Below are 24,183 nucleotides of genomic sequence, written 5' to 3' on the forward strand. Positions count from 1 at the left end.
AGAAACTATGTAGACAATGGGAACAAACGAAAGCTACCGCCTTTTAGTTTTTATAGAAGTTGGAAATAAATACATAAATAAAACCAAAAAAACGTTAGCAGAGTTGTTGTAGAACGTAATGCGAACAGTAGCCAGCATAAATCAAGACCCACAAGGGCAGGTAACCAACACCAATTTGTACGTTTTTGTACCAACACCATTATGTATGTTCTTCCATATCGAAAAATCTGTTGAGAAAAGTATTAATAAAAAACTTTATTGGTTGAACTTTGAATAGATATAGGTCCAAAAAAATATAAATAATTACAAAATATCTATAGTAAAACTGCTTCAACTTTCAATTCCACCCGTCTGGTCCGAATCCAAGGTGTCCCAAATCGTACCAAAAGTCGAGACCCTGCCGGTTTTAGCACAAGTAGCTTTTCGTGTGCGAACAGCGGTATTGTCCTCGCACAGTCAATGGAAATGTTTGCAAATTCATCATAGGTTCCGGCAACTATCATAACATCTAATCATGCGACATTGGACAGAAATGAGGTATTGAGACCGGATTGCACAGAAATCCTTGTAAGTGCACTGGTGTTTAGTGAATCTGACGATGTTCCAAATTTTTACAAGGAACCTGACGTCGAGATATCCAAGGAGTGGCTCGAAAACCTGTTAATTCTGAATGGTAAGAAAAAGTTTGTATTGGCTACTATGTTATCTAGCTAGTCATCAAATAATAATATAGTTCGTGATTTCTTGTGACAATGGCGTGTCAAAAAATTTATTGTTTTGACAAATGAAAAAGAAAATGATAATATTTTATCTAGATAAAAGAAATTCATTGAGCGTCATGAAGAAAGTAGTTAATGAGAAAGAATCTCTCAAAATAATATTACTTGAGAAGTTGTTGATCAACACAAACCATATTGCTCGCTTGATGGAAGCCTTTTCAATTTTAGGAGTTTAGTAATCCGAACCTTTTCTAAGGTTATCTTCAGGTAATTATTTCATGTATTATGGCCTTTTCAAAGTATATCACCTCTTTAATGTGACCATCTTCAAGTAATGTTCGAACAATTTTAAAATACTATCTAAAAATTAAAACAGAAAAATATCTATATATATTTTGAGCTCATTTCAATAAGAAAAATATCTGATATCTCTGGATTAAATTTTAAATAATTTGAATTGAAAATGAATTTTAAATTCTCATCGTCACTAATCGCTTGATAATTTATAGCTAATGCATTTAATAAAAACGAATTTATAGCAAAAAATAATAAAATTTACCTTTTTTACTTTCATGACTTTGTGCAATTTTGAAATACTCTTTAATTCCATATGAGTTTAAACAAATGACAATCGAGTCATTTAAAGTTCGGAAAATAATTTCTTATCTCCTTTTCAATCTATTAAAGACACCATTTAGGGTTAAAATTAATTGTTCCAATTATAAAAACTTGTTTAATGATTGGATCAATCGAACTAATTATATGTAAGGGTACTTAGTTAGTTGGAGATTAGTGTGTGTTTTTTCTTTTTATTCCTTTTTTCCCCCCTTGTATATGTATGCGGCATTTTTTCTTGATCTTTCCGTGTAAATGCCTGGTTCATTGTGATTTGATTTTAACAACACTAGTAGCAAAGGAAATCGAAGCCCAAAACTTCTCGCTTATTACAAAGTTCTCATATTTGAAGTATGTATTCAAAATATTATTCGTTAATGTTCGAACAACATTAAGACACATTTAAAAATTAAAATAATAGAATATTTACAAATTTTGTGATCGTCTTCATAAGAATATTGTTCAATATTACTATATCAAAATTTTAATTGTTTGAGTTAGATATAAACTTAAATTCTCAGCTTTACAAAGCAATAGATGATACAACTAATATGTCTAATAAATAAATTTTATAGCAAAAATAATTTATTTATTTTCTATTGTTGTGACTTTGTGAAATTTGAAACACTTGATAATATTTTAAAATTTTCTTGCATTCAATTTCATACGAGTTAAAATAAATAAAATATCAAGTCATTTTAAAGTTCCACAATAAATGGAAAAAAAGACAATGAAAATTTAAGCCAAAACTTGTCACTCCTAATTATTGTAACTAGTGTGAAGCGAGTGCGATACACTTGCATTCTTTGTAATCATGTATTTAATAGAGTAATTAAACAGTTCATGCAATTTTTAATTCGTCGAAATTGATATAAACCATGTGAAAAGGTGAACGATTTTTTTTTTTTTTGAGGAAATATATTAAATGATGAGATAATTAAATAGGTATCCGAAAAAAGTAAACAAGTAAGATTGAAACAATATTATTTGGTAATGTTTGAAAGTTTTTCCATACCATCTACATTAAAATAAAAGAATATTTAGATATTTGAGATAGTTTTCATAAGAAGAATATCCAATTTCTCTAAAATCAAATTTTTAATAGTTTGAATGTGAAATGAACTTAAATTCCCATCTTCACAAAGCGCTCGATAATTTTACTACTAATGCATGTAATAAATAATTTTATAGCATAAAATAAATGAATTCAATTTTTATGGTCACGACTGTGTGAATTAATAATTATTTTAAAATTATTCGACATTCAATTCATATTAATTATAACAAAAGAAAAATAGAGCCACTAAAAGTTTTGTAATAAATGAAATAAATTAAATTTATCTCATTTTCGATTCCATATGAGTGTACTGCTCAAAATAAATATATAATTACTAAGGGTACGCAATTGGAGATTGTCAATATTTTTTTAAATTTTTTGTACACGAATACTAATGCACACAACATTTATCTTGATTTTTCCATGTAAATCAAAATGTGTTATTCATTCTAATTCAATTTTAACAATATTGGTTAAAGGGAATGATAATTAAAGCACAACTAGTGTGAAGCACGTGCGATGCACATGCATTTTTTGTAACTATGTATTTAATAAACTTAAATATTTCATGTAATTTTAATTCGTCAATATTGATATAGAACATGTGAAAAGATGGATGGAATTTGTTTTGACGAAATATAATACAGGGTGATATAATTAAATGGGGATCCCCAAAAAAAAAAAAAAAAAAAGGAGATTGAAACAATATTATTTGATAATTTTTCCATATCATTTACAAACTAAATAGAAGAGTATTTACATATTTTGAGATCTGATAAGAGTGTAAAATACCATATTTCCCCCGCTTAACTATTGCATTCATGTGATTATACTATGCCAAAATGCACTCATTACTCTTATATTTTGGTTTAGGTTGCATTTTGGTGAAAAAGATGAAATTCAGAAGAAACAAGTAAAAAATGACCAAAGTAGAAGAGAACGAAAGTTCGGGGACTAAAGTGCAAATGATCCAAACTTGTGTCTAAGATTATGATGAAGATTCAAAATTGTTAGAGGTCAAGTGGATGAGGAAAGAAGTCAAATGGATGAAATAACGTCAAAGTTTGATCAATACATCAATTTCCAATCGAAAACTAACACACCAGTTTTTAGTCTCATGTTGGGACTCTTTTTGACATGGAAGATGATCGAATTGGGAGATGACTTCTGAATAAAAATTGTGGCCCTCTGAGTTAGCTATGCAATGCAACTTGAATCACCTCAATTGGACATCGAGAAAGAAAGTTATGATTAAAACACTAAAAGCTGTCTGGTGAAACCATGCGGTCGCATGCCTTTCTACTATGTGGTCGCACACACCTATACCGAGAATTGAAGAGGCTAAAAGTGTATAACCATGCGACCACAATGACAATAACCATGCGGTCGCATAGTGTTTTTTTGGGCGGCCGAATCTCAATTTCCTTATACGATTGAATCTCTTATGGTAACTTAATTTTCACGGGATATAAATGCTCAAAACCACCCAAAACGAAGGCAGACGCCTCCAGACCTATTTCTTTCATCTTGATGCTCAAGAAACTCCATGGAAAACTAAGGAACTTGATGAAGCAACGAAGGATCTCAATCGATTTTGGTGATTTCGACATCTTTAATTCATGTAATTGAGTTTTTCATTATTAAACAATTTTAGAATCGAATTTCCATATCTTGAATATGTTTTTGACATTAGTTTAACAATTATTAGAATTTCCATAGATTCAGTCATGCTTTCTCTATCGAATATTCGAAATACTTGTCGAATTACAATTTGAATTATTTATTGTTGAGATTATTTTAACTTTTATCAAATCATTCATAGATCTAGCCATGTTCCTTCTATCAAATGATTGAAATAATTGTTGAATTTTAATCTTAATATTACTTTATTGGCGAATTGATTACTGCCTTATGCTTGATGTATATGGTCAATCTTTGATCTTGTTCCAATAAAAAAATGTGCGAATGTGTTATAGGAAATCTAGATTCTAGCAATATAATTGGAATTAAATTGGACTTTATTGTTAAATCTTCCGATTAGAGAGTTGGGAAGAAAATCTCTAATTGAGGAAAAATACATGAATTATTGATGTCGATTGATCCAATCCATTGGGGGAATTCCGACGCTTCACTTATGTCGCATATTAATAATTAATTTTTATTCCAAGTGACAAATCATTCCCACATAAAATTACGAAAACCCTAATTTGTTTGATTTTTTGAGAAAATTTCCATCTCTCTTTGGATACGACACCCCAAAGTTGTACTACAATCATCGCGTTATACTTTGGGCGTAATCAAGATCGTTTTTATAAGAAGAATTTCCAATTTCTCTAAAATCAAAATTTCAATAGTTTAAATTTGAGATGAACTTAAATTCTCATCTTCACTAAGCACTTGATAATTTTACAACTAATGCATTTAATAAATAATTTTGTAGCATAAACTAATTGAATTCAACTTTTATTGTCACGACTTTGTGAAAACCAAAATATTTGATAATTATGTTGAAATTGTTCGACATCCAGTTCCATATGAGTTATAACGAAAGAAAAGTGGAGCCATTAAAAGTTTTGCAATAAATAAAATAAATTTTTTTTTATCTCTTTTTCATTTAATAAAGACGTCATTGATGATTAAAATTAGATTATCCAACATAAAAGCAGCCATCATATTAATTACATAATTACTTAGGGTAAGTAGTTGGAGATTACTGTATTTTTTTATTTTTTATTTCCTACACAAAGACTGGTGTATAAGGCATTATTTCACGCAGCCTTGCTACACTGACAAGCTTAATGATACATTTTAAAAACATAAAAACATGTGTCAATACGTGACTGTGCAGTTTGAACAAAAAATACACACACCCAATCAATTGTTGCCACTTGCCACCCCTGTCACCCAATCTTTTGTCAATCATCCTGGCCTGGCAGCATTATTAAATAAAAATGTATTATTCATTCTAATCAAATTTTAGAAAAATATTGATAAAATGGAAGGGAAATTAAGGCCAACAACTTGTCGTCCTTGTTTATTACTTGTGTGAAGCACGCGCGATGCAGGTACTTTTTTTGTAATTATGTATTTAATGAGTTAAATAGTTCATGAAATTTTTAATTAGTCAATATATATATATATATATATAAAGAAAAAGTGCAAAGATGGATGAAATTTGTTTTGAGGACATATGATACAGGATGAGATAATTAAATAGATTCGAAAAAATCAGATTCGAAAAAATAAACGAATGAGATTCAAACAATATTATATGGTAATATTAGAAAAAATTTCCACACAACCTACAAATTAAAATAGAAGAGTATTTACATATTAATTTGAGATTGTTTTCATAAGAAGAATATCCAATTTCTTTAAAATAAAAATTTTAAAAAGTTTGAACTTGAGATGAACTTAAATTCTCGTCTAGGCACTTGATAATTTTACAACTAATCATTTAATATATAATTTTATAGCATAAAATAATTGATTTCAGCTTTATTGTCACGATTTTGTGACATTTAAAATATTTTAATATTATTTTAAAATTGTTCGGCATTCAAGGAGTTATAATAAAAGAAAAATGGACCCACTTAAAGTTTCACGATGAATGAAATAAAATTTTATCTCCTTTTCATTTATTGAAGTCGTCATCAATGGTTAAAATTCAATGATCCAACATAAACGTCAATCAATAAGTGAACCATTCGAATTAATTACATAATTACTGAGAGTAAGTAGCTAAAGATTACTGTATTTTTTATTTTTTTTATACACAGAGACTCGTGTACGAGGTATTATTTCATATTTTTCCATGTAAATCAAATGTATTAATCATTCCGATCGTTTTTTTTTTTTAACAATATTGGTAAAACGCAATGAAAAATAAAGGAAAAAAAACTTGTCACCCAGGGCGGATGTAGTGGGGGGCAGGACTGAGGTATAGCCCAGCACTACCCCAGCCCATATAAGAATGTAAGAAGAAAATGGATAATTTTGATTCAAATATTTGCATTAGTCTAGCTCTAGTTTGAATCACAACCTACATATATTTTATTTAATGTATGTTTGACTACATTTACTAATAATTATTACGTAAATTTTATTATAGATAATTTGTATTGATTATATTTAAATATAAATTACTTATTTTAATATTTAGAGATGCTACATATTTTGCCAAGTCTAAAAGTAATTACTTTTTTATTTCTACCTATGTTTTCATTCACTAGTTATTCATACTTGAAAGTTTAGAATATTTATTTTGACCATGAAATAGATGTTATTATCAAAATAAATAATTTGCTTTAGATTTGATCTTGTTAATGAAAAGAATATTAACTTATTCATTTATAAAATTATATTCTTGAAACTAAGTCAAAAATGAATGTGAATTAATTCTTTGTCGATTTTCTCACTTTGGACGTGATTCCTCACCTGCTATGAAAGTGTGGTGATATAGAAGATAAAGATTGATGACCGCACCAAGTAGTATTTTGAGACAATAAGGCCCCGTTTGATTGCACGAAATTTTCCATGGAACTTGGAATTCGAATTTCAATTTTCACTTTTGGCCTGTTTGATTGACAAAATTTTCCAGGGAATTGATTTTCCATTAATTTCTAGGTACAACACCTTAAAGCGTGATTTTCCACCTTTTTTTTCCTAGGGGATAGGTGGTTTTTGGTTTTCCACCTTTTTTTTTTTTTTAATTGTTGGCAATGGGAACAAATTTTAGGGATAATTGTAAAAGAGGATATCCCTGAAATTGACAATTTCCACGTAAAACAAAGTCAAACGAACATCAAAAAATACTTTTACTTCAACATTTTCCCCGTGAAAAATTTATACAATCAAACACAATAATTTACAATTTCCATGAAAACAATTTCTAGGTAATTCAATTTCCTGGAATTCATTTTCTTTCCATGTAATTTTCCTACTTGTAATCAAACGCACCCTAACATATAGTGAGGTATTATTAATTGCGTGTTTCGATTGTATTTTCAGTTGTTTAGAAAGATTGATTGTCAAAGTTATTTAGAACAATACTCATTAATAAGTAATATTTTAATTTTTCATTGGCGGATATGTATCTTCAACTTGTTTCGATCATGATTCAATCAATTTTATATTTTTTAAGGTAATCGTCGATTTTTTATTTGGTAAGAAAAAATACAAAGATCTAGTTTGATATCTTAAGGTGAGACATTTAGACTTCTTTTATTCCATTGGGTGTTGTACATTCTTTATCGTGAATGTAATGAGCATAACCTCCTGAACTCGATCTCTTGTGGCATGAGTTCATTCGAAATTTTTTAAGTTTCAATTTATCCCATTATTATTTTCTGGCTCCGTCCCTGCTTGTCACCTTTCTTATTACAACAAATGTGAAGCACGTGCAATACATGTGCGTTCTTTGTAATTATGTATTTAATAAAGTTAAATGGTTCGTGTAATTTTTAATTTATTACTATTGATATAAATCATGTGAAAAGATGGATGAAGTTTGTTTTGAGAAAATATATTACAGGATGAGATGATAAAATAGAGATCCAAAAAAATAAACAAAAAAAATATTATTTGGTAATTTTCGAAAAAAGAATTTCATACATTCTACAAATTAAAATAGAAGAATATTTATGTATTTTGAGACCCTTTTCATAAGAAGAATGTCCAATTTCTCTAAAATCATATTTTTAATAGTTTTTAAATTGAGATGAACTTAAATTCTGGATTTCAAACTTGATTTTTTACAACTAATGCATTTTAAAAATAATTTTATAGCATAAAATAGTTAAATTCAGATTTTATTGTCACAATTTTTTGAAGTTCAAAATATTTGATAACTAAATGGAAATGGTTCGACATTCACTTTCATACGAGTTATAGTAAAAGAAAAATGGAGCCATTAAAAGTTGCGTATAATTCACTATTGACACTTTCTTTCGAAAACAGCGTCGTTTTGGTCCTATAAAAAACGATGTTGTTCATGTGTTTTCATTCAAAAAATGGTTGTTCATGTGTTTTCATTCAAAAAATGGTGTAGTTTTGCATTGAAGCAATGATGGCAACCCATTTCTCTTTCCTCTTATCTGACAACCATTTTCTGTTCAAGCGTGCTACGTGACTTGTGTGAATGACCACACATACACACATGGGGGTTGGAATTATTTAATTCGCACGGGTCCCATGCATCCCATGTGAGGGCACGGTCATCGGGGTGTCATCCATGCAATCGAGTGGCATTATTCTTTTCTGTTTGGTACGTTTCTTTCCTCTTTCTTCTCTTACTCCTTTTTCCATGCAATCACCCGTATCTCTTTACTCCTCCACTTATCCAGACAACCATCCATACTTCTCATTTCTTCTTCTCTCATTTCATTTTTTTTTTCTCCTTCCAAGATTTTCTATTTCGCTAGAGTTTTCAAGTGTTGACTATTACAAAAGTTTGCTGACCACCTCTCGGTAACTGAACTTTTTTTTCTCTATTTCATTTTTTTTATATTAGAGCTTTACTCTATAAAGTATTCGATCTTATGTCCGAAAGTCAATCAGTCCTATTTTATCTAGTTGTTTTGGAAATATTTATTCTTAGGTTTTTCTATCTTCATTTGGGTTCTCTCACTTTTCTTTTCAGGGAAATATTAACACTTGTGTTAGAAGGTAGTATTGCTTATTGAATGAATCTTTTTGCTAGAATTTTGTATATTTCTTTTGCTATTTTTTTTATGCATGAGTTTAGTTCAATTACTCTTTTCTGGGCGTGCGTGTGTGGGGATGGAGAGATTTTAATCAAATCAGTGTTAAAAATAGAGTCCGAGAAGCAAGAAAATCAGAAATTACTCTAAGGGGAATTAAATCAAATGAATGGAAGGAACAAAGATGTAGGAAGTTTCTGCACTGCGTTTTTATTCAACTGAGAGCCTTTATATACACATAGGAAAATAACACTTCCAATGTTCAAGGAAACAGAAAATCAAAACCAGAAGGTATCTCCTAAAGTGAAGCATAAAACAAGGCACTAAGCAACAACTATTGACTCTTTCAAACACAAAATAAAAGCATGAATAATTCTGACTAATTTATTTTTGCATTACGGTAACACATTCCCCCTTAATGCAAAAAATCTACAACACCTAACTTATTTCTAAAATAAGCAAACTTTTCTAGAGGAAGTGACTTTGTGAATATATCAGCAACTTGCTCATTTGAATTGCAATACTCCAATTTAATACTTCCTTCAGCTACCAGCTCTCTTATAAAATGATGGCGAGTGTCTATATGTCTTGTTCGGTTGTGGTGAATTGGATTCTTTGCTATCGCAATGGTGGATTGATTATCACAATAGATGGTTGTTACCTCCTTTTGCTCATGTTTCATATCTTTTAAAATTCTCCTTAACCAAATTGCTTGGCAAGCTACTGAAGTAACAGCCATGTACTCAACTTCAGATGACGCTAGAGCAATGGATGGCTGCTTCTTTGAACACCAAGATATGACATTTGATCCAAGCATAAATAGATAACCTGTAGTGCTTTTGTGATCATCTATGGAACCTGCCCAGTCGCTATCAAAAAAGCTACACAGCTCAAAGTTATTAATGTCAGAGTAGAAAATACCATAGGAGCATGTTCCTTTCAAATATCTTAGCACCCTCTTTGCAGCACCATAATGAATTTTGCTTGGATTCTGCATAAACCGTGATAAGAGACTAGTAGCTTGCAAGCTGTCTAGACGACTGTTTGAAAGATAGAGAAGACTCCCCACCAAACTTCGATACACCAGCAAATCTGCCTTCTCTTCTCCATCATCCAAACTGTACTTATGATTGGTAGCCATTGGAGTTTTAACTGCATTGCAATTTTTCATGTTAAATTTCTCAAGAAGATCTTTCACATATTTTTGTTGTGAAAGAAAAATTCTTGCATCCCCTTGTTTTACCTCCCAACCCAAAAAATAACTCATTAAACCCAGATCAATCGTTTCAAATTCAGCTACTATAATCCTCTTGAAATCATTAATTAAAATAGCACTATTTCCAGTATAGATCAAATCATCCACATAAAGACATATAATCAGTACCTCTTTAGTTCCCTTAGTTTTTACATACATAGTATGCTCACTTATACTCTTTTGAAATTCATTTTTGATAAAGTGCCCGTCAATCCTTTCATACTAGGCCCTTGGTGCTTGCTTGAGACCGTAGAGTGCTTTCTTTAATTGATACACTTTTATCTCTTCACCCGCAACTTCATAACCTCTAGGCTGCTGTACATATACTTCTTCCTCTAATAAACCATTCAAAAAGGCTGATTTGACGTCAAATTGATAAACATGCCATTTGTAGTGAGCAGCAACTGATAAAACCGTTCAGATAGTATCAAACCTGGCTATTGGGGAGAAGGTTTCTTCGAAATAAATGCCTTCTCATTGCATATAACCACGTGCAACTAACTTTGCTTTGTATTTTTGAACTGATCCATCAGGTTTGTACTTAAGCTTGTATACCCATTTTAGCCCCACAACTTTTTTTCCCACTGGCAACTCAACAAGTTTCCATGTCTTTTTTTTTCTAATGCCTTCATCTCCTCATCCATTGCATTACACCATTTGTTGTCTTTTACAGCTTTTTCTAAACTACTTGGCTCTTCTAGTAGTGCAAGCTGACACATTTCAGTTTGTTCATAAATCTCCTGCAATGATCTCCATTTTCGCGGGGGTATGCTTGAGGAAGAAGAGTTTGGTGATGTTGAATTGGAAGGACTGGAAGTGTTTGTACTAGGTGTTGAGGGACTAGTACCGGGTGTTGAAAGACCCAAATCACCATGGTCACCACCATCTTCTATACACTCTAATGGTTCGGCAACAAATTCACCATCATCTTGAATAAGACCAGAACATGTCTGTAACTCAGTCCAATTCCATGCAGTTTTCTCATCAAACACAACATCACGACTTATTAGCAATTTCTTAGAAATAGGATTATAAAATCGATATCTTTTAGTTTCCATGTTAAAGCCCACAAATATGCATCTCACACTATTATCATCTAGCTTTTCTCTTTTTTTTTAAATGGCACATGCACATAACCAACACAACCGAAAATTTTAAAGTGTGTTGCTTTTGGCTTCCACCCATGCCAGGCTTCAAAAGGTGTCTGATTGGACAATGCAGATGTAGGACTTCGATTGAGGATGTAAGCAGCAGTATGAATGGCTTCTGCCCAAAAAATCTTTGGAAGACATTTAGCTTTTTAACATGCTTTTAGCCATTTCTACAAGACTTCGATTCTTTCTCTCTGCTACTCCATTTTGTTGCGGGGTGTAACTAGCAGTTAATTGTCTTTGTATTCCCTTCTTCACACAAATTGTCAAATTCCTTCGAGACAAATTCACCTCCATGATCTGTCCGCATTATCTTTATCGCATGTCCACTTTGCTTTTCAATGGAAAACCTAAACTTTTTGAAGATTGGTAGCACCTCTGATTTTTCCTTAAGAAAGAAAAACCCAAGTCATTCTACTGTAATCATCCACAAAGATAACAAAGTACCTGTTGTTGTTAAGAGAAAAGGTTCGCATAGGTCCACAAACATCTACATGTATTAATTCAACTGGTCGTAAAGCTCTCATGCTTTTCCCTTTTGGAAACGAGTCTCTATGTTGTTTCCCAATCACACAACTTTCACACACATCAGTAACATGCTTTATCATAGGCAAACCATGCACCAAATTACGTTTAGACAACAAGCCTAGACTTATAAAATTCATATGTTCGTACCTATGATGCCACAACCAGTTGTCATCTTTTAATGAGGCTGAGAGTGCTTTCTTTTCATCATCAAGAGTGAGAGGAAGCAAATTATTCTTGGCCATAGGAACTCTGAACAACATGTTCTTCTTTGTCTTGTCTGAAAAAATAGAACATGAAAAATCTTCGAAGAGAAGTGAGTAACCTTCTTTTAAAAATTGTCCAACACTTAGCAAGTTTGAATCTAGGTCGGGGACATAGAGAACATCTCTAATACAGCTGGTTTCACAAGAATAAATCTTTACTTTACCACTTCCTTGTGCTTCACGAATCGTTCCATCACCCATTTTTACTCTATTCTTTATTGATCTGTCCAAACTGATGAAAGCCTCCAAGTTTGCTGTCATATGATGGCTGCACCCACTATCCATGTACCAAACATCTGAATCACAAAGTTTAGCAGCATAGCAAACTTTCACATTTCTCTTTGTGTTCTTGCTCAACAAACTTTGCTTCATTTTCTTTCAAATTACAAAACTTTTCTATATGGCCATACTTGTTACAATAATAGCATCGAAACTTTCGACTGTTAGCATTACCTTTATTTCTGGTTGTATTATGCTACTGGTTATGGCTCATTACTTGTGCACCTCCTCTGTAGCCTCATCCACCTCTTTTTGTTCAAAAGGAATAGCCTCCATGACCTATGTTGCTTTTGCGTTCTTGCAATGTGTCATTGTCCCTGGACAAGTGCAATTTGGCATGGAATGACTTCTCAACATTGCTTTCTTCATCACTTCTCTGTCTATCTTCATGAGATTGTAGAGAACCCAGCAACTCATTAATTGTGAGCACAGTTAGGTCCTTAGATTCTTCTATGGCAACCACTGCAGACTCATATTTTCTTGGTAAGCTCCTCAAAATTTTCTCAACGACCTTTTGATCAGATAGTTCTTCACCATATTTCCTAATTTTATTCACTACTTCCATCAAATTGTTAAAGTAGTCATCCATAGAATCTGTATCTTTCATGAAGGAGCTTTCAAATTTCCTACGAAGTGTCTGAAATTTGACGGTAACCACCTTGGCAGTTCCTTGGTAGCTATTCTTGAGTGCATCCCATGCTTCCTTTGATTTCGTTACAGCTGAAATTCGAGGGAAGATCGCCTCATCTACTGCTTGTTGGATGAAAAAGAGAGCTTTGGCATCTGTCTTTTGAACATCTTTTAAAGATTCAGCTGGCGCACCTTCTTCAACATAACCTCACTCTATCAATTCCCATGGATCTTGGGAGATGAACAAAGTTTTCATCTTTGTGCTCCAAACTTCATATCCACTGCCTTTAAAAAACATGATTGATGGCAAGGTAGGATTAATCCCAGCATTGTTGTGTGCCATAATAACATGGACCTTCTCAAGCTAGAGACCTGGCTCTGATACCAGATGTTAAAAACAGAGACTGAGAAGCAAGAAAATCAGAAATTACTCTAAGAGGAATTAAATCAAACGAATGGAAGGCACAAAGATGTAGGAAGTTTCTGCACTGCGTTTTTATTCAGCTGGGAGCCTTTATATACACACAGGAAAATAACACTTCCAATGTCCAAGGAAACAGAAAACCAAAGCCAGAAGATATCTCCTAAAGTGATGCATAAAACAAGGCACTAAGCAACAACTATTGACTCTTTCAAACACAAAATAAGAGCGTGAATAATTCTGACTAATTTATTTTTGCATTACGGTAACAATCAGCAACTAAATTAGACATGTAAATGATTTCGTAATCTTTAAATCTTAAACATGTAATGTAAATAGATTTGTGCCACATTATATGAGGATTCTTGATAATGTGAGGCACAAATATGTTTCGTATGACTGGACACAATATGAACGTAGCAGATATTTAAAGTCGTGTTAAAAGTTTCCAAGTGTTTGGTAAAAGTCCCCGACGGCATTACCATTAGTCGTGGATAATTGAATTGCTGACAGATTTGCAAATGATGTGCTGAAGCTAATATATGATTATTCATTTATTAAAGCCATAAAAAGATATTGTTTTATAACTAGAATAATAATATCAAAATGAAAAGTTTATTGTGCTGTTGTATTGAGTGCAAGAAGTTCTCTTCTACTTGTTCTTCGTAGGATCATTCCATAAGAACGAGAAATACTATTTTATGTATATTACTTTTTGAAGAGTCAATTTCTTTAATATGGACGTATTGACTGACATGCGAGTCATTTTATCTGTGTTCTTAACAAAATTTTATTACCTTTAAGGTTGACACCAAAAAATAGTGTAGATAAGACCGAAAGCTATACTCTTGATAGCACAAGAAACTCTTTAATTCGACAAGAGGATAGAATTATTTTCAGCCTTGTAGAGGAGGCTCAATTCTGTTATAATGCAGAGATATATGATCCCGAGGCTCTTGCCATGGATGGATTTGATGGCTCTGTTGGAAAATAAGGGATTGGAGAAGAAACAACAACAAAATTATAGAAACAAAATGAATAGAAATCACGAAATACGTCAAGAACGAATTTGAGGCTTGAACACGGGATCGTTGTCCTCAAACTATATTTGCCCCCTCTCAGAATTGAATGAGATGCTTAAGGGTTTTGGCAAATGGTTTGTAGGATTATATCAAGCGTTGTACAGGATTTAACACCAAAGAACAAGTGCAATCCTCCAAAACTTTAAGAACACAAAGGAAGATCTTGAATATGAATGTAAATCAATAGCTTGATTCAATATGAAATGATATATGGATCTCAAGATGTTTTCAATGATTCTAATAATATTTGTATTGATCATTCATCACTTATTTATAGGTCTCAATCAATGCATCACGAAATGGTGCCAAAACAAGATGAAAAGTGGCAACTTTTAGTCCAAAACGGCTCCCAAGTTTCAAATTGAAAAATCAGCCAACGACTATTTTTTTAACACTATGCGTACGCATAGTATAAACCGTGTGTACGTATAGTAGAAGCAAACTTTAATTCTTATTTTGCCAAAACATATCTCGCGTACGCACAAAATTAAGTATGTGCGTACGCATAGGCAAAAAATCAAATTTTACTTTTTTCAATTTCTTTTGATTCTACCAATTCCACAATTGAGCCCAACAATAAGCCCATTATCATTCCATTGATTTTAAACAAATTTTCAACAATCCCCCACTTGTTCAAAATCAATACGATCACATATTCAAAAAGACGACACTTATGTATAAGGATTAGATATCTTTTGATTTGAATCTAACCATAGTATAATTCAAAGAAAGTAAAGTCGGAATTAGAGGTAGCATAGAAGCTTTGAACCAATTCTTCCTTGTGACACTACCGGTAAGAACACACACATAAGTATCACGTGTTCTCAAGTTCCTCAACTCGCTTAGCGCTTTTATGGCCTTGCGCTCATCCTATTCGATGAACTTTTAAAAGAGAAACTCCAACTCTCTATTGAGACGGCACCACTTTGAAGTTCAATTAGGTGAACTTCTTCCAGTATCTTTTTTACTTTTAGAGATACTTATGTTTTAGCACTCAACTTCATTAAGAGTTTTAATACTCATCTCTCACTTCAGTAACAACCAGCATTATTTAATTAGGATAGGGTCATTGCGGATTTAAATAATGCTACAACTATCCACATATCGAATGACTTATTGTTACCCTTTGAACTCGTGGATTACCTTTTGAGTAATGATAGGTAGGGTTGCCGTCATTGGTGGACCTTTTTAATTAAGGAGTTTCAACTCCATCCTACTCGAAATAGACGCCACTAAATCTCTATTTAGTGCTTTAGTTAAAGGATCCGCTAAATTCTCAATTGACCTTACATAATTTAGAAAAATTATTCCATCTTTGATTAATTTCCTTATATAGTCATGTCTCAAACTCATATGTTTAGACTTTTCATTGTATACCTCGTTATATGATTTTGCTAACGTGGCTTGACTATCACACATGATAGGTATTGAAGAGATATTCTTCGATCCAAAAGGTATCTCATATAAGAGATCTTAGGCCACTCAGCCTCTTTCTCGATATCCAATAAAGCTACAAATTCAGATTCCATGGTCGAGTGTATTATACATGTTTGTTTCTTTAATTTCCAAGAAATAGCACCTCCTCCAAGAGTGAACACCCAACTCGATGTGTATTTGCTTTCACCCGTGCTAGATATCCAACTAGTATTGGTAAATCCTTTCAATATTGCTGGAAATTTAGTATATTGTAGGCCCAAGTTCTTGATTTTCTTTAAGTATCCAAGAACTCTCACAATAGCCTTCCAATAATCATTACTCGGATTGCTAGTAAACCTACTAAGTTTACTTATTGCATAAGCTATATCCGATCTTATGCATTGAACAGCATACATAAGACTCCCTATAGCACTTGCATATTCCAATTGAACAATCACTCTTCCATCATTCTTTATTAGTTTTGAACTTGGATCAATCGGGGTACTACATTCTTTTATGTTCAAATGTTTGAACTTATTTATCACATTCTCAATTTAATGTGATTGACTTAGATAGTAACCCCCACTAGTCTTTGTGACTTTGATACCTAAAATGGTATCCACTTGTCCAAGATCCTTCATCTTGAATATGGAAGAAAGAAACCTCTTTGTTTCTTCTATTCTGTCCATGTGATTACTCATAATTAGCATGTTGTCAACATACAAGCATATAAATGTTACATAATCATCACAAATTTTAGAATATAAACATTTATTAACGCTATTATGTTTAAACCCGAATGATATTATTGCTAAGTCAAACTTCTCATGCCATTTCTTTGGTGCTTGCTTCAGACCATATAAAGATTTCAACAACTTGCACACTTTATGTTCATTTTCAGGTAGGGCAAACCCTTCGGGTTGTTCCATATAGACCTCCTCATCTAGATCTCCATTTAGGAATGCCGTCTTGACATCCATTTGATGAATATGCAAGTCATATATTGAAGTCAAAGCGAATAATATCCTAATCGATGTTATTCTAGCTACTGGTGCATAAGTATCAAAATAGTCGATTCCTTCCTTTTGTCGATATTCTTTGGCTACTAATCTAGCCTTGAAAGTATTTAAGGATCCATTAACATTGTATTTTCTCCTAAATACCCATTTGCATCCAATAGGCTTGGATCCCGTTGGTAAATCAGCAAGTTCCCAAGTATTATTGAACATTATCAAATCAATTTCGTCCTTAATTGCATCTTTCCAAAAGGTGCTATCACGAGAAGCTATAGCTTCTTTATAAGTCCTAGGGTCGGTTTCTACTTGTAGAACAAAAGGAATTATTCTCACAACATTCAACTCATTTTCCTCTACTAAGTAAAAGGAGATAAGTTGATAATCGATTTGATTCGATCCCAAAGACTTATCAACTCGAATTCTCTTGCTTCTTCGTGGTTCACTAGATTCATCAACATCTTTAGAAGATATTTCATCATGTGTTCCACTTGAGCTAGGGATATTTTCAAGATTTTTCCTCAATTCATTATCCGAAGATAACGAATCCTCAAAGAACTCCACATCGTTGGATTCGATAATCACATTGGACTCCAAATTTAGTAATCTATAAGATTTGCTATTATTTTCATATCCAACAAAGGCACATTTAATGCCTCTTGGACCCAATTTGATCCTATTAGGATTCGTGTTCTTGCAATAGGCAAGACACCCCCACACTTTGAAATATCCAATGTTCAGTTTTCTTCCTTTCCACAATTCATAAGGAGAAACCTTAGTATATTTTGAAGGAATCCTATTAAGTATTCTACATGTACTTAATAAAGCTTCACTCCATAAGTTAAATGGCAATTTAGCATGAATAAGCATGACATTTATCATTTTTACAAATGCTCTATTTTTTCTTTCAGTCAAGCCATTTTGTTTGGGTGTTCTAGGTGCAGAACATTGATGAATAATTATATGTTGTTTACAAAACAAATTAAAATCATTGGAAAAGTATTCACCACCTCATCACTCCTTAAAATTTTAATTTTCTTTCATAGATAATTTTCAACCTCATTCTTGTATGTCTTAAACATGTCAAAGGCTTCACTTTTATGTTTTATCAAATAAACATATGTATATCTAGAAAAGTCATCTATAAAAGTTATGAAATATTTATTTCCACCTCTAGTTAACATACCATTAAGTTCACATAGATCAGTATGAATTAATTCTAAAATACTAGAGGTTCTCTTAACATTTTGATATGATTTTTTAATCATTTTAGATTCTACACATATTTTGCATTTGTGTTCATCATTTTCATCATTTGAGATCAAGTCACATTTTTCATGCGTTTCATTGTATTTCTACCAACATGACCTAATCTAGCATGCCATAATGAAGATAAATTCACAACATAAGCAAAATTACTTTTATTCATTTTATTGTCAACGATACATAATTTGACTATTCCTCCACACGAATAGCATTTTCCAACAAATTTCCCATTAAAGGATAGTACAAGTTTGTCGGACTCATAAACACATTCGATGCCCGATTTTCCCAAGAGATTGCCACTAACTAGATTCCTATTCATATCCGGAACATGTAGGACATTAGTTAGAGTAATGATTTTCCCAGAAGTTGAAGATAATGTCTACACTTCATTTTCCAAACACCTTAGACCGCATCTCGTTACCCATTTGAATCTCTTGTTCTCCATCCACTTCTTGATAAGTTTTGAACAAAAATTTATTATATGATACGTGTATCATAGCACAAGTATCATACCACCACCCGAGAACATTTCCTTTGATTGCGTTTACTTCACTTATGGTGACCACAATTTTGTCATCTTGGATGGAATTCACTTTAGCCTCGAAGTTATTTTGTTTTCGATGCCTACAATCCTTAGCATAGTGACCAGATTTTTCACACACAAAACAACCTCCTTTTGTCTTCTTCTTGGACTTGTTAAAGTTCCTAGAAGACTTCCTTTTGTTGAATTTTGCTGGCGATTCTATTTTTTCCATAGCATTTGCTTTAGAAGAGCCCTCATGAGAATTTTTAGTTTTATCACGTATTCTTGACTCCTCTTCGATTCGAAGATGCTTTTGCAATTATTCCAAAGAATAATCTTCGGAACTATGCATGATCTTATTCTGGTATCCTTTTCAAGTTCCGAGAAGTTTGATAATTATAGCCCCCACTTGAAAGGTCTCTGGTATATCAATTTTTACCGCCTTTAATTTGTAGATAATCACTTACAACTTATGCACTTGGGGAAGAAGAGGGATATTTTCTAAGAATTTAAAATCAAAATACTTAGAAATCAAAAATTTCTTTGTATCTTCTTCTTCCGCCTTGTACTTACTTTCCAATACTTCCCAGATTTCTTTCGTCGAAGTTGTATTGGTGTATAGATCATACAAACGATCCGACAATGCATTCAAGATGTGGCCACAGCAAATCAATTCATCTTCTTGGCATTTTTGTCTCTCGGTCTTGATTGCTTCGGATTCTCCATCCGTTGGTTCCGGCAAAGGCACCAAATCTGGATCAAGAATATAAAAAATCTTCAACGCCGTTAGGAAGAATTTCAACTTGTCTTGCCACCGCGTGAAGTTAGTTCCGTCAAAACGATCCAATCTAACCAGATCTTGATTCATGAGTTTGATGGTTGTCATAGTTGTATCATTCTCCATTGTAAAATATAGTTTGAGATTGTTGAAAAATAAGGGGTTGGAAAAGAAACAACAACAAAATTATAGAAACAAAATGAATAGAAATCATGAAATACGTCAAGAACGAATTTGAGGCTTGAACACGGGATCGTTGTCCTCAAACTATATTTGCCCCCTCTCGAAATTGAATGGGATGCCTAAAGGCTTTGGCAAATGGTTTGTAGGATTATATCAAACCTTGTACAGGATTTAACACCAAAGAACAAGTGCAATCCTCTAAAACTTTAAGAACACAAAGGAAGATCTTGAATATGAATGTAAATCAATAGTTTGATTCAATATGGAATGATATATGGGTCTCAAGATGTTTTCAATGATTCTAATAATGTTTATATTGATCATTCATCACCTATTTATAGGTTTCAATCAATGCATCACAAAATGGTGCCAAAATAAGATGAAAAGTGGCAACTTTTAGTCCAAAACGGCTCCCAAGTTTCAAATTAAAAAATTAGCCAACAGCTATTTTTTTAACACTATGCATACGCATAGTATAAACCGTGCGTACGCATAATAGAAGCAAACTTTAATTCTTATTTTGCCAAAACATATCTTGCGTACGCACAAAATTAAGCATGTGTGTACGCATAGGCAAAAAATCAAATTTTGCTTTTTTCAATTTCTTTTGATTCTACCAATTCCATAATTAAGCCCAACAATAAGTTCATTATCATTCCATTGATTTTGAACAAATTTTCAACGGGCTCTTCGACAGAGTACATGGTTAAAGAAATCGAAAAACTACACGCAAAGGTATGTAAATCCTCTTTCAAACTTTTCGATGGGTAAAATTTTTTATCCATTTTGTGACTTTTATTTGACGTACGTTGGAAGATACAAGAATCCAGACGAGCATCCATTCTTCCCAGATGATGTTCTTAAATCGATATTGCTCCTCTGCAATATCCATAGGTGACATGTCTACTTATATGCATCAGTAGTTCTAGTGCCATAGTCCAACAATTATATTATGTGATAAAATGGCAATTCTATTTTAGCGATCCAAACTCATAAAATGTCACTGGATTGAGAGGAAAAACGACAAAGAAGTATGTAAATTAGCATATTCACGTAAAAATTAAGATTTCCAAAACTTAAGATTCATTGTGTGATCGACACTTCTTGTTTTGTGCACATGTTTTTCTCTATCCTTGCCATTTTATATTTTTGATTGTCTTCTGAATTGTAATGTTTTTTGTTACTCGTACAGGTTCTGCATCCAGCTTCAGATTCAATCAATTTTAGTGACACAATATGGGATGCGTACTGCATAGATATTCTGCCTAGGTTAGTTAAAGAACGTGATGATGGTAACCACGAATCAGCTGCAGTTTGTGAAACAATATGCTTGCAGGTATACATTTTGACGAAACATTGATTGGCTGAAAAATGATTTGTATTCGTCAGAATAGGTAATGAATGTGAGGAGGTTGACATATTTTTGTTTCATATTCGCATTTTACCTTTTATTTTTGTTTCATCCTCTTGATTTGTTATTAGCTGTCCGTTGAATGATGTAAACTGTGTTGTCGTCTATACCTCTTACTCCACAGTTTGTTGCATCTGAAAATGTTATATATAACCGTGCATAAATGAAACACAACTTAAATTTCTATGGATTTAGATCATTGTGGTATTATGAAAATTTAAATCATTAACATTGATCGTTAAAATCCTATGTGCTGGCCTCTCAAAGAGAATTCACTACAGCACATTCATAGCCGAAGCAAAATTTCTATCCTCCCAGACAGGGACAGACTCAGACAGTTCGAACTGTGGGATCAAAAATGGAATTTTTTTCTAACAACATATCATGAACAAAAATGAGAAATCAGTGGTTTACTGTTCATGTTCGGTGTTTGCACTTTGAAAAAAAATCGGTAGATTATATGATATATCTATGGACTAACTAATAGATATGGATATAGATTTAGGATTTGGGCATTGGGCTAGAGAAAGTAATTGGGTTGGCTCACCAACTGGACATAAAATTAAGTTTTCAGCAGGAAGGAAAAAAAAAATTTCCAAAAAACTGTGAGGTCATTTGACCCCATGTGGGTCCGCCCCTGCTCCCAGATGTCTATGAAACTCTTATTGGACATTCCTGTTCCTCTCCATCATTTCTCCCCATGGAACATCGTTCAACCAGTATGACATTCTCCCTCCCTGTATGAAAAATATGATACATCCTTACTATCTTATAAGAATGGCAAGCTTTTGTTATCCGAGTGCTATATAATTATTGGTTGTTAATGAGGTATCTGAACGTCTTTTCCTATTTTCTGAAATCATGCCTTTACGGAATTTATGTACTATTTAATTGGTTGCTGCTCTAGCATTTGGATGTCATCATTTTTTTTTTCATTTATTTATTTAGCATCCCTTTACGGCTGCAGATGCTCTCTTGCAAGGGTGTGAACTTCATGGGTTATACCTAAAAGAACTTTGAAATGGTGAATGATCATGAAGTTCCTGGAATTGGTATTCTATTCTTACATTGACAAATTAGCTTCTGTACCTTTAGATTTTCACGTTTCATACCATAAGGTAGGGATGTCAACGAGCTGAGTCAAGCCGGCTCACGAGCCAAAACTTTTGGCTCGGGCTTTTCTAAGCGGGCTTTTTTTGCCCGAGTCGGGCCGAGCAGAAGCTCGATCAGAAATATAAGGCTCAACCCGAGCTTTCAGCTCGTGCTTTACCGAGCCGAGCTCGGTTTCTAGAATTTTTTTTCTATACTTATTGCTACCTGTTTGGCAGCTTATATTAGCTGCCAAACAGGCAGCTTGTTATAGCTGTCTTAACCGGTAGCTAGGCAGTTTAGATATTTTTAACTTTTTTTTTATATAATAAAATAATACAGCTCGAGCCGGCTCGAGCCAACCCTCAAAAATGAAGGTCGCTCCGAGCCTCGAGCCGACGAGCCCGATTGCCATCCCTACCATAGGGATTGTGATATTATTTTTTTTTCCTTATTTGAGTTTCTTTTAACTGAAATGAATAGTAGATCCCTTCTCATAGCGGCTATAAGGTCGTTGGGAATCACATTCACGTTTGATCGGAATAAAAAGTATTTGAAGTAGATATGTGACTAGATTTAGTTGAATGTAATAGAAATTTTATATATATATATTTTTTTTATGAATTTTATGTAATTGAAAGATGTCTACCAAGTTAATATAAGTTTCATAGAATGGTTATTAGAATAGTTGTGAAGTATTGATTGTTAGATCATTAAAGCAAAAAAAAAAAAAAAAATGTCCATAATGTGAATTCTCCTCATTTTATACCTTTACTATTTAACTCCACTAAATACGTTGTTACTGTTACTCACGTGCATCGCATGTGCCAATAACCGACGAGCCCGATTGCCATCCCTACCATAGGGATTGTGATATTATTTTTTTTTCCTTATTTGAGTTTCTTTTAACTGAAATGAATAGTAGATCCCTTCTCATAGCGGCTATAAGGTCGTTGGGAATCACATTCACGTTTGATCGGAATAAAAAGTATTTGAAGTAGATATGTGACTAGATTTAGTTGAATGTAATAGAAATTTTATATATATATATTTTTTTTATGAATTTTATGTAATTGAAAGATGTCTACCAAGTTAATATAAGTTTCATAGAATGGTTATTAGAATAGTTGTGAAGTATTGATTGTTAGATCATTAAAGCAAAAAAAAAAAAAAAATGTCCATAATGTGAATTCTCCTCATTTTATACCTTTACTATTTAACTCCACTAAATACGTTGTTACAAAAAGTCACGTGCATCGCATGTGCCAATAAGTAGAACGTGGTTAAAATTAGATGGGAAAAATTCACAAATAATGTAATATGGACAATTCAAAAATTAGGTTTTAAGTTTAAAAATGCATAAATCAGGATGAGCTAATTAATTAAAAATATTTATTAATTAAATATAATAAGATCATAGTTATACAATTATTGGTCACATGTACATAATTATAGCTCACAACTTATTTATTGGTAACATATTGTCAAATTAATTGATCACAGATTATTTCGAAGTTACAGATCAAAAATTTTATAAGTCAAAGTTTATTTCATTTGTTACAAAGCAAAAAAATTATAAGTGACATTTTATCTATCGGTCACATATTTTTAAAATTGTTGGTCACGAATTTTTTTTTAATCACAAATTATCGAATTTTAAGGTTACATTTTAATAGTTAGTCACAAAGAACCAAATAATTGGTCACATACACCCAAACACTCGATCCCAATCTTGATCCAACACCAATACTTGGTTATAAATCGACTAAATAGTTGGTCATAGACATTCTTCGTCCCATCCTG

At 32.5% G+C, this 24,183-nt stretch overlaps 1 protein-coding gene across 1 annotated transcript; it reads left to right on the top strand.

Moving 5' to 3' along the window:
• The first annotated feature begins 14,356 nt into the window (after window positions 1–14,356).
• Window positions 14,357–22,300, top strand: LOC111408148 (chorismate mutase 1, chloroplastic-like). Its single transcript, XM_023037950.1, is given in 10 exon segments — window positions 14,357–14,376; window positions 14,424–14,601; window positions 15,194–15,200; window positions 20,578–20,615; window positions 20,689–20,752; window positions 20,755–20,774; window positions 21,073–21,216; window positions 21,547–21,637; window positions 21,791–21,828; window positions 22,259–22,300. Coding segments are annotated over 10 exon segments (642 nt in total).
• Window positions 22,301–24,183: the final 1,883 nt, after the last annotated feature.

This window comes from Olea europaea, chromosome 13 (genome assembly GCF_002742605.1).
Source record: "Olea europaea var. sylvestris chromosome 13, O_europaea_v1, whole genome shotgun sequence".
NCBI lineage: Eukaryota > Viridiplantae > Streptophyta > Magnoliopsida > Lamiales > Oleaceae > Olea > Olea europaea.